This window comes from Podarcis cretensis (assembly GCF_951804945.1).
Source record: "Podarcis cretensis genome assembly, chromosome: 10".
Taxonomy (NCBI): Eukaryota; Metazoa; Chordata; class Lepidosauria; order Squamata; family Lacertidae; genus Podarcis; species Podarcis cretensis.
In genome coordinates, this window is record NC_137179.1 from 23083656 (window position 1) to 23100146 (window position 16491).

At 44.9% G+C, this 16491-nt stretch overlaps 1 protein-coding gene across 4 annotated transcripts in view; it reads left to right on the top strand.

Annotated features, from left to right (window-relative positions):
- The window catches only part of DENND2A (DENN domain containing 2A), a 64373-nt gene that overhangs the window by 38893 nt on the left and 8989 nt on the right, over nt 1-16491 (top strand). For all 4 annotated transcript variants that reach the window (XM_079992277.1, XM_079992279.1, XM_079992278.1 and 1 more), the window contains exons 10-14: nt 691-804; nt 2595-2660; nt 4603-4680; nt 5591-5731; nt 6038-6186. In XM_079992277.1, coding sequence (XP_079848403.1) covers nt 691-804; nt 2595-2660; nt 4603-4680; nt 5591-5731; nt 6038-6186 — 548 coding nt within the window. The remainder of the gene's footprint in view (nt 1-690; nt 805-2594; nt 2661-4602; nt 4681-5590; nt 5732-6037; nt 6187-16491) is intronic.

A 16491-nucleotide genomic window follows, 5' to 3' on the forward strand; every position in this document is an offset into this window, starting at 1 on the left:
AAGTTCAACAATTACTTTGATAAAATACATATTTTGTTATGTGCAAATGGCTTTAGATACCTATTAAGTCCATAAATTACCATATAGCATATATTCAACACAACAAACAGTGGCAATTTGTTGTTGACAAAGGACAGCTGAACATATAAAGGGCCCCATTACCTTCAGTGGCTTAGGGCCTCATCAAACCTAAATCCAGCCGTGGGTCCTTGTTTCAATCCTTTGCCTCCAGTTAAAGAGAACGAGAACAGGTGATGGGAAAGTCCTCTGACTGAAGCCTTTAGAAATCTGGTACTTCTTAGAGAAAACAGCACTGGACACAGAGGATCAACAGTCTTTACCTGGTGTAAGGCAGGTCCCTCTGTTCTTAGATCACCAAGCACCCTAACTGTGAAGGTATGGCTTTTAAAATGTTAGCATTACCTCTGATGGTGTGGTAGGGATGGCACCAAGGAACTTGATGCATTTTGAAGCTGACTGCATGGAAGACTCCATAAGCTTTGGTTGGCAGCTGGAGGGAAAAATACACAAAGGTCAGGTACACTAGATAAGCAGCTGTCCAGGCAGAAGCTCAGTCTCTGCCATCACCTCTTTGTTTCATCTCAGAGCTGCGTAGAGAGGACAGTTGTTCAAGCTGTTTCACTCTCTTCTTCACTAATCTGAAACTAATCTCTCTTCTTTTTCCACTAGCTTGAACGTTCCTTCAAATTCATGAGGGAAGCAGAGGACCAGCTAAAAGCCATCCCTCAGTTTTGCTTCCCTGACGCTAAAGACTGGACACCCGTCTGCCAGTTTAGCAGGCAAGTTGCATCATAGGTTTTTTTTTCTTCCTCTCTCTCTCTCTGTCACCCACCAATAGCACCTTCCCGTCATCCAAAATAGTGCTGCCCAGTGGGGAACAGTGAGGCTCAACCAGAAGAAACCAGCTGGAGAAGCGAGCTCACTTTATGTAAGGCCAACGAGAGAAAGCCAAAACAATTGTCTTGTCCCAGATTCAGGTTAGAAGACCATCTAATCTAGCACAAGCAAGTGGCCAACCTTTAGGAAGCTTGTAGGTGACATGGTAGAAATGGCCAACCTGGAACCTTTATCCCCTGAGTTGTGTAGTGGTTAGAGCAGGGATGGGGAACCTGTGGCCCTCTAGATGTTGCCACCAGACTACAACTCCCATCTTCTCTTGCTATTGGCCATGCTGGCTGGGGGTTGATGGGCAATGGAGACCAATAACCTCTGGATAGCCATCATTTCCCCATTGCAGGGTGACAGTTTTAGGCTTGGAGATCCAGACTAAAATCCCCCACTCATCCCTGATGATTGCTGGGTGTTTATGAGCCAGTCTCGATCTTTCAGCCTCACCTACTTCATAGGGTTGTTGTGAAGATAAGCTGGGTCCTGTTTATGTTGCCCTAACCGACTTGTAAGAAAGACAAGATACCCAAGTACACTCCCTCTACCGACCTAGCATTCAAACATAGAGCTCCCTTCTAGCAATCTGAAGGGCAGTTTCAGAAATTCCCATAACTCCCATCAGCCCCAGCAAGCAGGGCTAAGGACGATGGGAGTTGTAGTTTGGTAACATCTGGAGGGCCAAAGGTTTCCCAACTCTCCTACTAAAGTATAGTGGTACCTCAGGTTAAGTACTTAATTCGTTCCGGAGGTCTGTACTTAACCTGAAACTGCTCTTAACCTGAAGCACCACTTTATTTTTATTTTTTTTAAATGATATTTATTAAGTTTCACAAAATATAACAAACTTCAAAACAACAGACAACAGACATCAAAAATACAAACGATATCAAAAAAAAAAACATAGAAACAAAAAAAACATACAGAAAATTCAACATAATAGTAAAAGAAGCATTAAAAGACAACTCTGGTTCATTCTAATGGTCTTCAAAACCTTATTTTCCTTGCTTCCTCCCGCCTTCCCTTCTTGTATTCCACTTTAAAAGTTTTTTTTCAGCAAGCTCATTCAAATTCGTTTTATCCTTTATCTTTCCCTTTGTACACTTCCTTATCCTAATCACTGGATCCCCATCATTTCATTTACACTGCCCTTAGCACTCATAAATTTTACAATGATTTTGTAGATAAACTTTGAACTTCTTCCAGTCTTCTTCCACCAACTCTTCTCCTTGATCTCGGATTCTGCCGGTCATTTCTGCCAGTTCCATATAGTCTATTACTTGTATCTGCCATTCTTCCAAGGTGGGTAGATCCTGTGTCTTCCAGTGTTTTGCGATAAGTATTCTTGCTGCTGCAGTAGCATACATAAAAAAGGTTCTATCCTTCTTTGGCACCAATTGGCCGACCATGCCCAGGAGAAAGGCCTCTGGTTTCTTTAGGAACCTGAAGCACCACTTTAGCTAATGGGGCCTCCCGCTGCTGCCGCGCCACTGGAGCACGATTTCTGTTCTCAACCTGAAGCAAAGTTCTTAACCTGAAGCACTATTTCTGGATTAGCGGAGTCTGTAACTTGAAGCGTATGTAACCTGAAGCGTATGTAACCCAAGGTACCACTGTATGTGTAAAAGAAAGCCTTGTCAAGGCAGAGGTCATTTTTATCTTCTATTTCTCTCTCTCCTTTCAGTGAGACTTTCTCATTTGTCTTGACTAGTGAAGATGGCAGTCGAAGGTTTGGATACTGCAGAAGGCTACTGGTAACTATCTTTAAGAATAATAAAAAGAAAACCCTTCTAAAAACAGCATGGTATCAAAAAAGGTAGCAACCCTTCTGTGCTGTCAACACTCACCTCTTTTCCAAAGTGAAAAAGGTAACTGAACAAATCTGCCCTCAGAATGGCTGTGTTTAGATGTAAAAATAGGCCAAAGTTTATTTTGATGGGGACAAGCCCCACCATCCCTCAGGCTAGTGCTAGGGACACAGGTGGCGCTGTGGTCTAAACCACTGAGCCTCTTGGGCTTGCCAATCAGAAGGTTGGAGGTTTGAATCTCCGCGACGGGCTGAGCTCCTGTTGCTCTGTCCTAGCTTCTGTCAACCTAGCAGTTTGAAAACACACCAGTGCAAGTAGATAAATAGATTCCGCTGCAGCGGGAAGGTAAACGGCGTTTCCGTGCACTCTGGCTTTTGTCATGGTGTTATGTTGCACCAGAAGCTGTTTAGTCATGCTGGCCACATGACCTGGAAATCTGTCTGTGGACAAACGCCAGCTCCTTTGGCCTGAAGCGAGATGAGTGCCACACCCCACAGTCACCTTTGACTGGACTTAATCATCTAGGGGTCCTTTACCTTTTTTACTTTATTCCCCCCGCCCTCTCCTTTTCTGGTGCAGCAAGGAGGAGTTGGGAAGCTCTTGTTTCTACTTTTGGTTAGCCACAGCTCATTGTAGCATCCAAACCCAAACAAACTTGGCAGTGTTTACTTTGAAACAAGCCAATGTTACTTCACTGACTGCATTTTCAAGGACTCTCAAAAGAAATCCTTCTGGATCACACAGAAGTTTACACCCAGTAACATCCTTCATTAAAATTACCATAGTTTTAAAAAAAACCAATAACTTTTTATAAGTTTACACTACCACCAAATGTACCTGGAATCTGCCTCCTTTTTAATCTAAAATGAAATTGATCTATATATTTTAGGGTGTAATCCTTTATGAGAAAACAGAAACCATTTTTCCAGATTTATCAGTGGTGTATGGAATATGTTTTTTTTCTTTCTTTCTTGGAATCAGCTTCCAAGGTTCAATCCTCACCTCAGCCTCTGCCCAATGGCCTCAATGGAGCAGCAGGGCAACACTCGCACCCATGCCCCTGCCATGCACACCAGCCAATTTAGAAGGCAAGAGGAGGAAGCAGATTGCTGTACCAGCCTTCAGTTGCTGCTGCTGCTGCTGCAGTCCAGTCCGACACAATCACATCACAGCTTCTCCCCACCCCCAGAACTGCTGTGAAACCTGATGCAAAAAGCGTTTGAATTGCACCCTAATTTTGGATTACAGTATTGGGGGGGGCTGAGCAAAGCCATCAGATTCCTTGAACCAATTAAACACAGGGTCCTATTCATTGTTAGTCATACCCTTGAGTAGTACAGCCATTGGCACTAATAGACATGACTAATTTAGGTCCATTAAATTCAGTGAGTCAGCTCTTGAGAAGAACTTGGTTGGATACAACCCATTGTAATTGTTCCGTCCTAGGTTAAACTAGACACACTATGTTCCAGCCAAGTATCAAAACCACCAATTGCTCCTGCTGCTTGATACTGTGCTATAAATCTAGTGTTGGTGATGATAAGGAAATGTCCAGAACAAACTGTTCATATGTTTATCTCACACTTTTATTATTGTTATTATTATAGCTTTCAGTATTTCATCACAGTACCACAATTTCCTTTTTGCAACCAGACCCAAGTAACCACATGTCTTTAAGATGCTATGAACTCTCAATACTGAGTATCATTTAGTTGGAGAAGTAATGAGATTTCTAGAAAACGTGAATAATGTTTTTTTCATACTTTCAAGCTTTCGGAAGGGGAATTAGTTTGGGGGAAACTGACTTCTGTGCTGAACACCGCCTCGTTTCTCCTTGTTAACTACTGTGCATCTGTGTGGGTGTGTTTTTTTCTGTCTCTCTTGAAAGCCCAGTGGGAAAGGGAAGCGACTTCCTGAAGTTTACTGCATTGTGAGCCGTCTTGGATGTTTCAACCTCTTTTCTAAGGTAGATTGAGAAGGAGATGGACGATGTGGGCTATACATAAAGGGGGCACTGGATGAAGATGATGGTTTATGCTTGTGGGACATCATTTAGAGCAGGGTGGAGAATAGAGACTTGCCCTCACCTGTGTTCTGATTCCATGAGAATCTAGATTATCTCTCTCGATAGCCCAGTGGTCCTGGACTTCAATTCGCAAAGAAACAAGTACAGTGGTACCTTGGTTCTCAAACTTAATCCATTCCGGAAATCCGTTCCAAAACCAAAGCGTTCCAAAACCAAGGCATTACTTTCCCATAGAAAGTAATGCAAAATGGATTAATCCATTCCAGACTATTTAAAATAAATAGCAAACACAGACAGACCTCAGTGTTGCACTCGGAAAGGAAGTGTGGCACTCAAATCCGAACTGTAACACTTTGGCTTCCGAAAAAAGTTTACAAACTGGAACACTTACTTCCAGGTTTGCAGCGTTTGGGTTCCAAGTTGTTCGACAATTAAGCCATTCGAGAACCAAGGTACCACTGTACGTCTCTTAAGTCTTATGTGGATAACCTTGCTGTAGTTATTAGCAGGTATGAAGTAAGGACTTTTTCCAAAGTTCTTAAGATCCACCAGCTTTTTTTGTGGTTTAATTCTTAAGTACCGTATATCTAAGAGACAGCTCTTGAAATATGTTATGAATCCTCTCCCCTCTATTCCTCTTTAAAAAAACAAACAAAAACCAAACAAGAAATCATTGGATTAGAATCTCCCAAAGTTAGATTTTTTTAAAAGAAAGAATGTCTTGTTGGATCCTAAAGAGAGGAAAAACTGGAAGAGAAGTGAAAACTCAGTAAGAGGAGAGGACAAACTTATGAAACGGACATGTCTTTTGTAGAAGATGTTATACTTACCAGCTTTTCTGCCTTTTTAGATCTTGGATGAGGTTGAGAAAAGGCGTGGGATTTCCCCTGCTTTGGTACAGCCCCTTATGAGAAGCGTCATGGAGGCTCCTTTTCCAGCTCTGGGCCGAACCATCAGCATCAAGAACTTCCTACCTGGCTCCGGGACAGAAGTAAGCTCAAAACCAGAGTGAGACAGCAAGTAGAGTGGTAGTTCAAAACGAAGTCAATGTTAACAGGCAGAGATGGCTCCTTAAGTACCTCGGGTGAGATTTTAGGCACCAGACTTTTGCCATCATAGAAAGCTGCCTTTATACCAGGCCAGAGCATTGGTCCACCAAAGCTCAGTATGGTTTGCACTGATTGGCAGCAGACCTCCAGTGTTTCAGAGAGAGGACCTGGAGATGTTGGGGGTTGAACCTGGGACTATTTATGCACAAAACAGACTCTGCATTAGCTGCATTCTTTATCCTTTTCAGGTAATAGAGCTGCGCCGACCACTTGACTCGAGGCTCGAGCACGTTGACTTTGAGTCCCTGTTCTCCTCGCTCAGTATCCGGCACTTAAGCAGAGTCTTTGCTTCCCTGCTGCTAGAGAGGAGGGTGATATTTATAGCAGACAAACTCAGGTAACAGGCTTTTGCTGCTTTTTTCTGTGCCTCACATTGTATAGAAAATTTACTATCTGTTCTGCTTGGCTTCCCCCTTTCTGATGCCCATTCATTCATTCATTCTCACATCTCCGTTCTTGAACCCAGTATTCCAATGTGGCCTAGATATCAAGAGTGCCAGCTTACTCCCATCTTTCCAGACATAAGAGGGAGAAATGAAGCTGCAAAACAATACCTCTGCAGCTGAGATTTCTGGGGTGCATATTTCTTTTCTGTCGGCTCCAACTCAAGCTGGGTTCACATGCTGACTGCTCTCTACTACCAACCATTGCTGCCTTATTTCAGGCGGCCTTTCTGTACGAGCAGGTATTTCCATACCACCTCCACTATGTGTGCTCATTGCAGGAGTGGGAAACCTCAGGTTTGTGGGCCAGCTGGGACCCCTTCTCTCCAGGCTCCACCTTTTATCAGCCTTTACCCTGCGCCTTTCTGTGAGTGCCTTTGCTAATCAGGAATGTGTCCTTGAACTGTGATGCTGCCAATCGCTTGCCTGGTGTTACGGGCTGGTTGGATGCGGAGGAATGGTGGGAGGAACCAGCTGGGGATCCACCAAGAGAAGGCGGCTCAGAGGCAGGGGAGTGGTCGTAGGACAACAGTGAGTGGTCAGAAGGAGAAGACTGGGAAGAGGAGGTGTTGGAAGCTGGAGGGGCAGTGAGCTGGGAGAGTGTGTGTCAGAAAGAAGTCCAGAATCAGAGGCTGAAGCTGAAGCAGGAGGGAGGCCAAGAGGCAGAGATGAGTCAGGCTGGGGAAGAGTCACGGGTGTCTCCCCCTCCTGCTGCAACAAGCTCCCCTCCCCCCGATCTCCCAGAACCAGAAGAGGCATAGCTGTCAACCGTCTCTTATTTGGCGGGAAACTCCCTTATCCCAGGGCCGTGTCCCACTGCTGTCTCTCATTGATGATGTCCCTTAAATTTCTCGGGTTTCATGCTCGCCCGGCTCGGGAGGGAAGCAGCGGCTCGGGGTCCTCCGCCGCGAGAGAGAGCGTGCGCTGGCGCAAGGAGTTCCATCGGCCCTTCCCCGCCTGGGAGAGGGGAGGGGAGGGAGAGAGACTCTCGCCCATGCCGCTCGTGAGCCCGAAGGCGGCAGTGGTGGTGGCAGCTGATTAGGCGGCCTGAGGGAGGAGGAAGAGGAGGGGAATGGGAAGGATGCAGAAGGGCGGCACTTCAGCTGCCGCCACGGTGCCACAACCGCCTCATGCCGGATTGACAGCATCTGTCAAGCCTACCAATGTATGTAACTCTTTACAATAGCAAAATCCCTTATTTTGGCGGCTGATCCCTTATTTTTGAGGCTGCTGGTCCCTTATTTTCAAATCTGTAAGTTGACAGCTATGAGAAGAGGCATGAAAAGAGGAAGGAGGAGAGGTGGCGCATGGATGCAGTCTCCGATTGCTTGGGGAAACCCCTGGAGAGGAGGAGACTTAGGCAGCTGTGGGGAGGCAGGGACCTTCAGCCTCGGCAACTGCTTCTCAGAGGCAAGACGTCCTGGGGATGAGTTGTTGTGTTCATGATTCTCAGCCATGTCTGTGCAGATACTGTTTTTGCTAATCACCTCAACTGGCCAGGCAAAAACGTTCCTCTTTCACCAGGCCTTTGGTTGACTGACATTCAATACCCTTTTAAAATGAGTGTATGTGGAGGGGGTTATTGGGTTGTTCTTGTTTTTATTTTGATTATGTATTTTGTGATTTTATATTGTGGTTTTATCCTGTGAACTGCCCTGAGACCTGCAGGTATAGGGCGGTATACAGTGTTACCTCTGGTTAAGACCTTAATTTGTTCTGGAGGTCCGTTCTTAACCTGAAACTGTTCTTAACCTGAGGTACCACTTTAGCTAATGGGGCCTCCCGCCGCCACCGTGCCTCCAGAGCACAATTTCTGTTCTCATCCTGAAGCAAAGTTCTTAACCTGAGGTACTATTTCTGGGTTAGTGGAGTCTGTAACCTGAAGCGTATGTAACCTGAGGTACCACTGTACAATTGTTGTTGTTGTTAATAACTGGCACGGTGTCATTTACTGCTGGCTTGCTCCTAGAGAGATTTGTGTGTAGGAACCTGTGGCTTCTTGCGTGGCTGGAATGTACCCTGCCTTAGAAAGGTTAGGGGTTATAGCTGTTGCCCCGCCCACTTTAACCTCAGGTCCCACCCACCACGGATGTCCTCTCCATCCACCCCCACCCCCACCCCGGTCAGTTGCATATGAGGTACTGGAGACCTCAGACAGAAAAAGGTTACCACCCCCGACTTTATGGTTTCTAATCCATTTCAGGGATATCTCAGGGATTTTGATTTTCCGGTTGTTCAAAGAACAATACGTTGCACAAATATAATACTTTTTTTTAATTGTCCGGAAGCCTTTCTGTTCACCCACAGCTGTGCATAACCTGCATGGGTGTGTGAGACATCTTGGCCGAGCTTTCTGTGGATGGATGTGGAGCAAGATTGCTTTCGCCTTGCAGGCAGACACATCCCCAACCCTTATTTATCACTGAAATGTCATCTTAGTGGTGTCTGTACTGCATCATGGTTGAGAGATAATTGAGATTACACTGCCAGTGGTTATGTGTGAAGGCTTATATGGCTTTAACTAAAATTAAATGTGTGGGTTTTTTTAAAGTATTAAGACAGATTTGAGGAGAATAGGAATGTCAGCAGCTATTCAACATAACAACTAACAGAGAATTTCATATTTTAAAATCCTCCAGTGTAACACCCCTAAGTACCAGAACCTGGGGATGTGTAGCATCAGATGCTCACCCGTTTCGCGCCCTATTTGTGAGCTTTTCAGAGTTAGCCACTGCTTGAGAAGATTCGCTGAATTTGATGGGCCTTCGTCTAATGTGGCAATGCAATTCTTAGCATTCTTACCACTAGCTTAGCTGGCTGTTAGTTTATTGTCCGCAAGCGATCCAAGCAAAACTTTTTCCGCCCACACTTTACGAGGGGGAGGGAGGGGAGCAGATTTCTTTAAGATTTTCTTCAGCTGGTGCTTGGCACGCGGCCATTTCTTAAACACTTGAGGATGGAGGGAGTTGAGTTCTCTCTTCAAGCCAGCAAGGCAAAACTTAACAGATGAGTAATGACGCTTATAAGCTCAAGATCAGCTTTCAACAGCCTGTCTGTTTTCACAATTCCCAGAAAGTCCTGCTGCATCCATGGGGCTGAGAGAAGGAAGGGAAAAGCTGTAGAGGTCTCTGCCTTAAGGGGAGCCAAAAATTCATTCATCCGCCACATTTGGGTGGGTTTTTTTTTTTTTTAAGGTGGACCAGAACAACATTCAGGCAAGCTATGGGAAAATAGAGCAGAGAATGACAGAGTACATCGGCATGCAATATGACCTGGAATCCTGAGAATCTTTGCTTTGAACGTTAGGGGAGAAGTTTCTAGGCCTCATGGATGTAAGCAAAAGGCTTCCTTTTTTGTGTGGAAAAAAATGTTAGAAGCTCAGATGTTCTGAATGAGAATTTGTCTCTATGGCCCAGCCATGTTACTGCCCCCTTCTGCTTCTTTCTTCTTGCCTGTCTGCTGTCCATCTCACTCCATCAAATGCTTTGCAAAAATGTGAATGTATGACTTTTTGAAGTGTTTTTTTCGGTCTTGAACAACATGGATATAATCCAGCACAAAACACAATGGAATGGTGAACTTGGTGGGGAGGGGTCATGCTTAACTGTAGACAGGATTGTGCCTTATATTTGTTTCCCAAAATGTGATGCTTATTTTTACATCCAAGAAAATATCCCACCTCCTCTCTACGTAAATTAAATTTCACAAACTTGAGGACATGAATTTGACTTTAAGGTATGTATTAGCCATCCTTCAGGCACAGCTTTTGGAACATCTTTCAGAAGGAATGAACAACATTTACAATACATAAAGAGCAAATTAAATTATATATAATATAGGTAAACAATATTAACACAAGGACCAGAACAGTAAAAATATATATGCAAGCATTAAACAAAATAAGTAGTAAAACTAACAGATCTCCTAAGACCATGGCTGGGGGAAAAATTTCATCTGGTTGGAACCAGAAAGGAAGCCAGGACATTGGCCTCTGAACCTGCCTGGGCAATGAATTCTAAATGCAGGGTGCCACCACTGAGAAGGCCCTGTTGTGGTCACCACCTACCTGCCTTACTTCCAGAGGCAGGAAGGCTTGAATAAAGACCTCACATTAGGAGTTTAATGACTAGGCAGCTTTCTGAGAGATGACGGCCAAGATAGCGAAGATTTAAAAAGTTGAAATCAGCACTTTCAGCTTTGTTCAAAAATTCACCAGAAACTGTCAAGAGGTTATCCATGTACTCAATTTACTGTTGTATCATTGAACTACCTGACCCTCGGTCTAATTTCATGCAGGTGTGGAGAGTTTGGAGGGAGAGAAGTTGAGCAGGCTGGCAGCAGGGGTGTGGGGCACAGAAATGAAAACAATATAAAACAGAGTGATGGAAAGGAGGGGCAGAAAAAAAATTCCAGGAGGCTTTTGCTCTGGGAAGCAGATGCTGTTTCCATGTTTTGTTTTACCTGAAGTTTGTCTTCATTGTGTTATGCTTGACATTGTGGTATGACGATGTGAATTTAATTACTGCAAGCCACCTTGAGTGATGTGTTTGTATTAGAAGGACAGGGTATATTTATATATATACTCATATAAAATAAAGATATCAAGTAGTAAACTGGCTTTGATTTGGGGGAATTAAAGACATAAAATGGAAGATAGTTAAAACATTACAATGTCAGCTTCCCTTAAGCAAGCTTCTAGCCTTGAGAGTCAGAGGGGAAACTTGCAAAGTTTTCCGTGTTGGCAGCATCTAGCAGGAACACTCAGGGCTGACTGGAGTGGGCTGGTTTTCATTTGAGGTCTTGCAGACCGGTGCAGTTCATTTTGAATTTAAAAGAGGAGCTTGAGGAGCTTCATGAACCACATTATGCAACAATGCAGATCATTGAAGTGGTGGACATCAGAATTAGTGTGGTCTAGTAGGGATGCAGGTGGCGCTGTGGGTTAAACCACAGAGCCTAGGACTTGCCGATCAGAAGGCCTGTGGTTCGAATCCCCGAGATGGGGTGAGCTCCCGTTGCTTGGTCCCTGCTCCTCCCAGTTCGAAAGCACGTCAAAGTGCAAGTAGATAAATAGGTACCACTCCGGTGGGAAGGTAAACGGCGTTTCTGTGTGCTGCTCTGGTTCGCCAGAAGCAGCTTAGTCATGCTGGCCACATGACCTGGAAGCTGTACGCCGGCTCCCTCGGCCAATAAAGCGAGATGAGCACCGCAACCCCAGAGTCTGTCATGACTGGACCTAATGGTCAGGGGTCCCTTTACCTTTACTTAGTAGGAAAGTGTCATCAGAGTCACCACTTTCTACAACCAGAAGTACAATCTCATCAGAAATTTGTTTGCTCCCATAAGGAGAACATCACATTCTTTTCAGCCCTGCTGTTTTTCTACCAATGTAATGTGTGTTTGTTCTGGAGTCAGGCTTGTAAGGTGTGAAATGATTCTTGATCATCCAAGGACCTTCTTCAAATATGCCCCACCATCTCAGGTGTGGTGATAGTGGTTATTGGAGTCATTACGTATTTAGTGGTGGGACTCCAGCTTTGAAATGCTCTTCCCAGAGTGGAGGGGATGGACAGTCTTGTGGCTTGTTGTTGTTGTTACAATATTTTTATTATTATTTGTACACACACACACCCCCCTCATCTGACTGGGTTGCCCTAGCCACTCTGGACGGTTTCCAACAAATATGAAAGCATAATAAAGCATCAAACGTTAACAACTTCCCTATCCAGGGCTGGCTTCAGGTGTCTTCCAAAGATGCCTTAAAGGCTGACCTCTTTATTAAGGCATAAGCTTCCACTGACTGCAGCCCACTTAATCTCAGTCGCTAGAAAGGTTTTGCTGGCATCCACTCGGAAATATTTCTGGCACCAGCCAAAATCATGTGCCCCTCCCCCAATTAATTTTTTAAAAGATGATCTGTTTTATTCTGCCGTGTATATTAATTTTGTTTTTATAGATTTGCTGCATTCAGCTTATTTTTATGTACTTGTTTTATTGTGTTTAAAACTGTATAGTTTATTGAGGGCCTTGATGATTTGAGAGAAGGATGGCACATCAGTCCAAGAGCATAAGTAACAAATTCGCAGATGATGATTATTTGGGAAAGAGGGGGTTGTTTTACATTTCTGAAGAAAGAAATTTAAGATCTCTGTGCAGCAAGTTTCTTGTTTTACTTTTCTCTCCGTCTCTCTCTCTCTTTAAGCTAAGGCAGCTGCTTGAAGTTGCTCAGAGGTTTGGAATGCTCGATGTAATTCAGCAGAGGTTATTTAATGAGCCTGTGCAGGTGAAGAAAGGCATATGATAGATCGTATTTATCACGCTCCTCCACAGTTGATCATACAGATGCCCTCGGTGCGTGAATCATTTGTGTATCTGCACACATCTCGTGTGTGGACAATGCGAAGGGGTGTGTGCGCTTGTGTGATTTGTTACATCTCTCCACTGCTGCAAAAATTGGCTGTCTGAGGGCCTCCTGCCAAACGCTGTTTTCCTTTCCCCCTTTTCTATCCTTTTCTGTAAAGATCTGTCACTCCGAAAACCTTGCCAGCAGAAAAGGAAAGAAAGTCTTGATCCTTTGCCCCTCCCCCTCCCCCTTACCATAGTAACTATAGTAAACATCCCTTTTCAACTCGGGGAAAATAACTTAATTTTGTAAAAAGCCAATCCAGTCTATTAAATTAATCTTTCTGTTAGACTTGCAAATGATGCACAAGCTCTGAGCAGGGAAAGATTCCAATAATTTGTGACTGAAATAAATTGTGGAGGCCAAGGTAGTTCTTTTTTTTTTCTTCTTCTTCTCTTTGGCTGCAACCCTGTATCCACTTCCCTGGAAGTAAGCCCCACTGAATTCAGTGGGAATTCCTTCTTAGAAGACACAAATAGGATGGTGCAGATCACACAGCCAATAGGGGGGACCCTAATGGTCATCTAGTCCAACCCCCTGCAGTGCAGGACTCTCAGCTCATGCATCCAGGAGAGATGGCTGTCCAACCTCTGCTTGAAAACCTCCAAGGAAGGAGAGCCCACAAGATGATATCAAATAATCAGTAAAGGCGTCAGAGTGGCAAGCGGGGTGAGGTCCTCAGTGAATCTTGCTTTGAGGCTGAAAGAAAAAGCCAAGTGAACCTGTTTGGTTTTAATTTTAAAAATTGTGTCCCGTTTCAGTGGTCAGTTCAGCTAACATCTTTGCAAAATACAGGGGATTATAAAAGTACAGTCGTACCTTGGAGCCTGAGCACCTTGCAAGTTGAACGTTTTGGCTCCCGAACACCGCAAACCCGGAAGTGACTGTTTCGGTTTGCAAACATTCTTTGGAACCCAAACGTCCGACGCAGGTTCCACGGGTTCTGATTGGCTGCAGGAGCTTCCTGCAGCCAATTGGAAGCCACACCTTGGTTTCTGAACATTTTGGAAGTTGAATGGACTTCCGGAACGGCTTCCATTCAACTTCAGAGGTACGACTGTACTTTAATTTTTTTTTTTTTTTAAAGGTTTCAAATGCAACTGTTACGTTCAGAAGTTTTTACTGCTTTGTTTTGTTTCCTCTTAGCATGGTCCATACAGTGGGTTGTACCTATTCCACTCATGCAACAGATTTCAGTTTGCACAGGGGGACCTTCCTCATCTCCTGCAGCAACCAGAGCATCCTCTGGAGCAGATCCTCAGGGGCTGGAGAGGAGAGGAAGGGAAAGTTATTTGGGATACAGGCCAATGCCTACTGCCAGACCCCCAGAAGAAGTTTCCTAGTGAGCAAGTGGGCACCTGCAAAAAGAAAACGAAACGACAGTCAGTTGAGTGGAGAGAGTAGGCCTCTTCTTCTCCCTCCCCAGTCCCTCCTTGATTGCCGTGGTGGTTTGAAGAAAACTCATTCTGCCTGGCCTCTCACTATCTCTGTAGGATTCAGTGGTGCATAATCGTACTCAGAAGTGCCCTGCGGGACTCATTCTGTCAAAGCGCTATTTCTCCTTCATCCCCAAGGCTGAATTTAGTAGCAAGTAGCCCAGGAGTGGGGAACCATGAGCCAAATATGGCCCAAGAGACTCTTCAGTCCAGGCCCCACACTTCTCTGCCCCAGCTTCACAGTCTGTTCGGGTGTTTGCCTTATCTGGAATGTGCCCTCAAACTCTGATGAAATTTGCTGGCCTGGATTCAGGATAAGAGTAGACTGTGTGTGGGTGTGCCTACTGCAGAAAGACACAATTGCATTTATTGCTTCATCCAGGCCTTGGGGCCGGAAAGGATTTCCCACCTAGGGAAGCCAGGCTCGGGGGCGACAGGTCAAGCATTCCCTTTCTGCTGCCAACTGGGCACAAGTCTGTTTCCCTATGTGTGGAGTACCCAAATTATGCCAGTGTGATTACAAAACCCTTGAGTGCCTGCAGTGTCTTCTCAACAATTTAATTTTCAGTCATGAGGACTAGAAACCTCCTTTAAAAAACAAAAGCAAGAGAACTTGAAAGATTCCTGGGAAGCCGGAATTTCTTGCAACTCAGCATGTGTACTAAATATAAACAGTCCTGTTTTGGTTTTTTTAAAATAAGTTCATACTCAGCAAGCATCCTTTCCATTTCCCTTGTAAAACTGCAAAAGCTGTTGCCAGGCCTGGGGTATTTTTACTTTTACACACACACACACACACACACACACACACACACACACACACTTCCCCTTCTCCTTCTCTTGCTCAGTGTATATTCCCTCATGGTGCTTAACTCAAGCCAGCTGTGAGTGGTTTCCTGGCCATATGATTCCTTCAGGCTGCACGGTCTCCCTCCCCCCCTCCCTCTCTCCCATTCAAGATTTGGCTCATAAAACCCAATGACGTGATGTGCATGGCTTAGTAACATACCAGCCCTCCCCCAGATGCTTGAAGGAGTTTGCAGTCCTACATAGCTGATGAGTTACCAGTGGCCTTTGCCTGCCTCTGAGGGTGGTGTGTGCTGCTTGGCTTTTGTTTTCGTGTGAAAACAGCGTTGCTTGATTCTGCTTAATGCCGCAGAAGTGAAGGCTCCATGGCAGAATCTTCCTTGAAAATCTACATCTGCCAGCGAGGCATTTGTAGTCGCATCCGTTTCTCGTTATTGGAAAGCAACATCATCCTTCGCCCAAATTCCACGCATGCACACATACACATGCATTTACATCGTTTTATTTTCCCTCCATTTCCCAATCGTTTGTTAGGAGCTGCCGGTAGGTATGTGATCAGATATGGGTATCCTGTATCATCTCCCTCTTGGTAGGAAGGCAAGAAGCATGAGAGAGCCTGAAAGGGGTTTTTTTTTGGGGGGGGGAGGAGTGCAGTCCAAAGGGAAAGCGCACACATGTGGGCACATGCCCACACCAGCCCACATGGCTGAGTTTCGCCTAAGCCATGGGGAGACTGGTCACACATCTTCTGCAGTCTTGCCTAGTCAGGTGGCTGTCAGTTCTTCAGAGGCCTCTTTCAAAGCATTGGGCAAAATAGCACTCTGAAAAGGATATCTGGTGTCATTATGTAGAACTTTGTCTGGGTGTGGGGAGATGAGTCTGGCTTGCTGGGCTTAAAAGGGCCCCCACCCCTGGCTTAGAGAACCACATTTTACCTACATTTGAACTTCAGACCTCCAGGCCTGTGGCTCCTCACCCCTGTTCTAGCTCATAGGACCACAGTGGCATCTTTGCTTCCAGACTTGAGCTTCCCTGGGCATTCCAAGCCAAGGAATGAATCTGCAAGTTCTTCCATGTTTGTTGCTCTCTAAGGCAGCCTTTCTCAACCTTGGGTTCCTAGATGTTGTTGGGACTACGACTCCCATCATTCCTAGCCATTCCTATCTCTTTCAGGATCTCCTGTGATTTTGGTTTCGCCCTCAATCTCTTTTCTCCATCCTTTATTTTCTCCCCAAAAAATAATTCCCTTTTTTCATTTTGGGCTCTTTTCTTGATTGCATTTTGTTGTATCAGAAACCCTCTCATAACTGATTTGCTTGCGTCCCAAATCACTCTTTTTTCAGTGGTGGTGTTCATATTTGTCTCGAAATAGTCTCTCAAGTTTTTCTGGGCCTTTTTAGTAGTTTCCTCATTCCTAAACAAGGAGTCATTCATCCTCCATCTGAAGGCACCAATTGGTGTTCATGTCATTTCAATGGGACCGATTGAATTATCAGGTCCCTCACTCGTGAAGGCATGAGGGTAGCTGAGAAGAGCTTGCTGTCTGACTATGC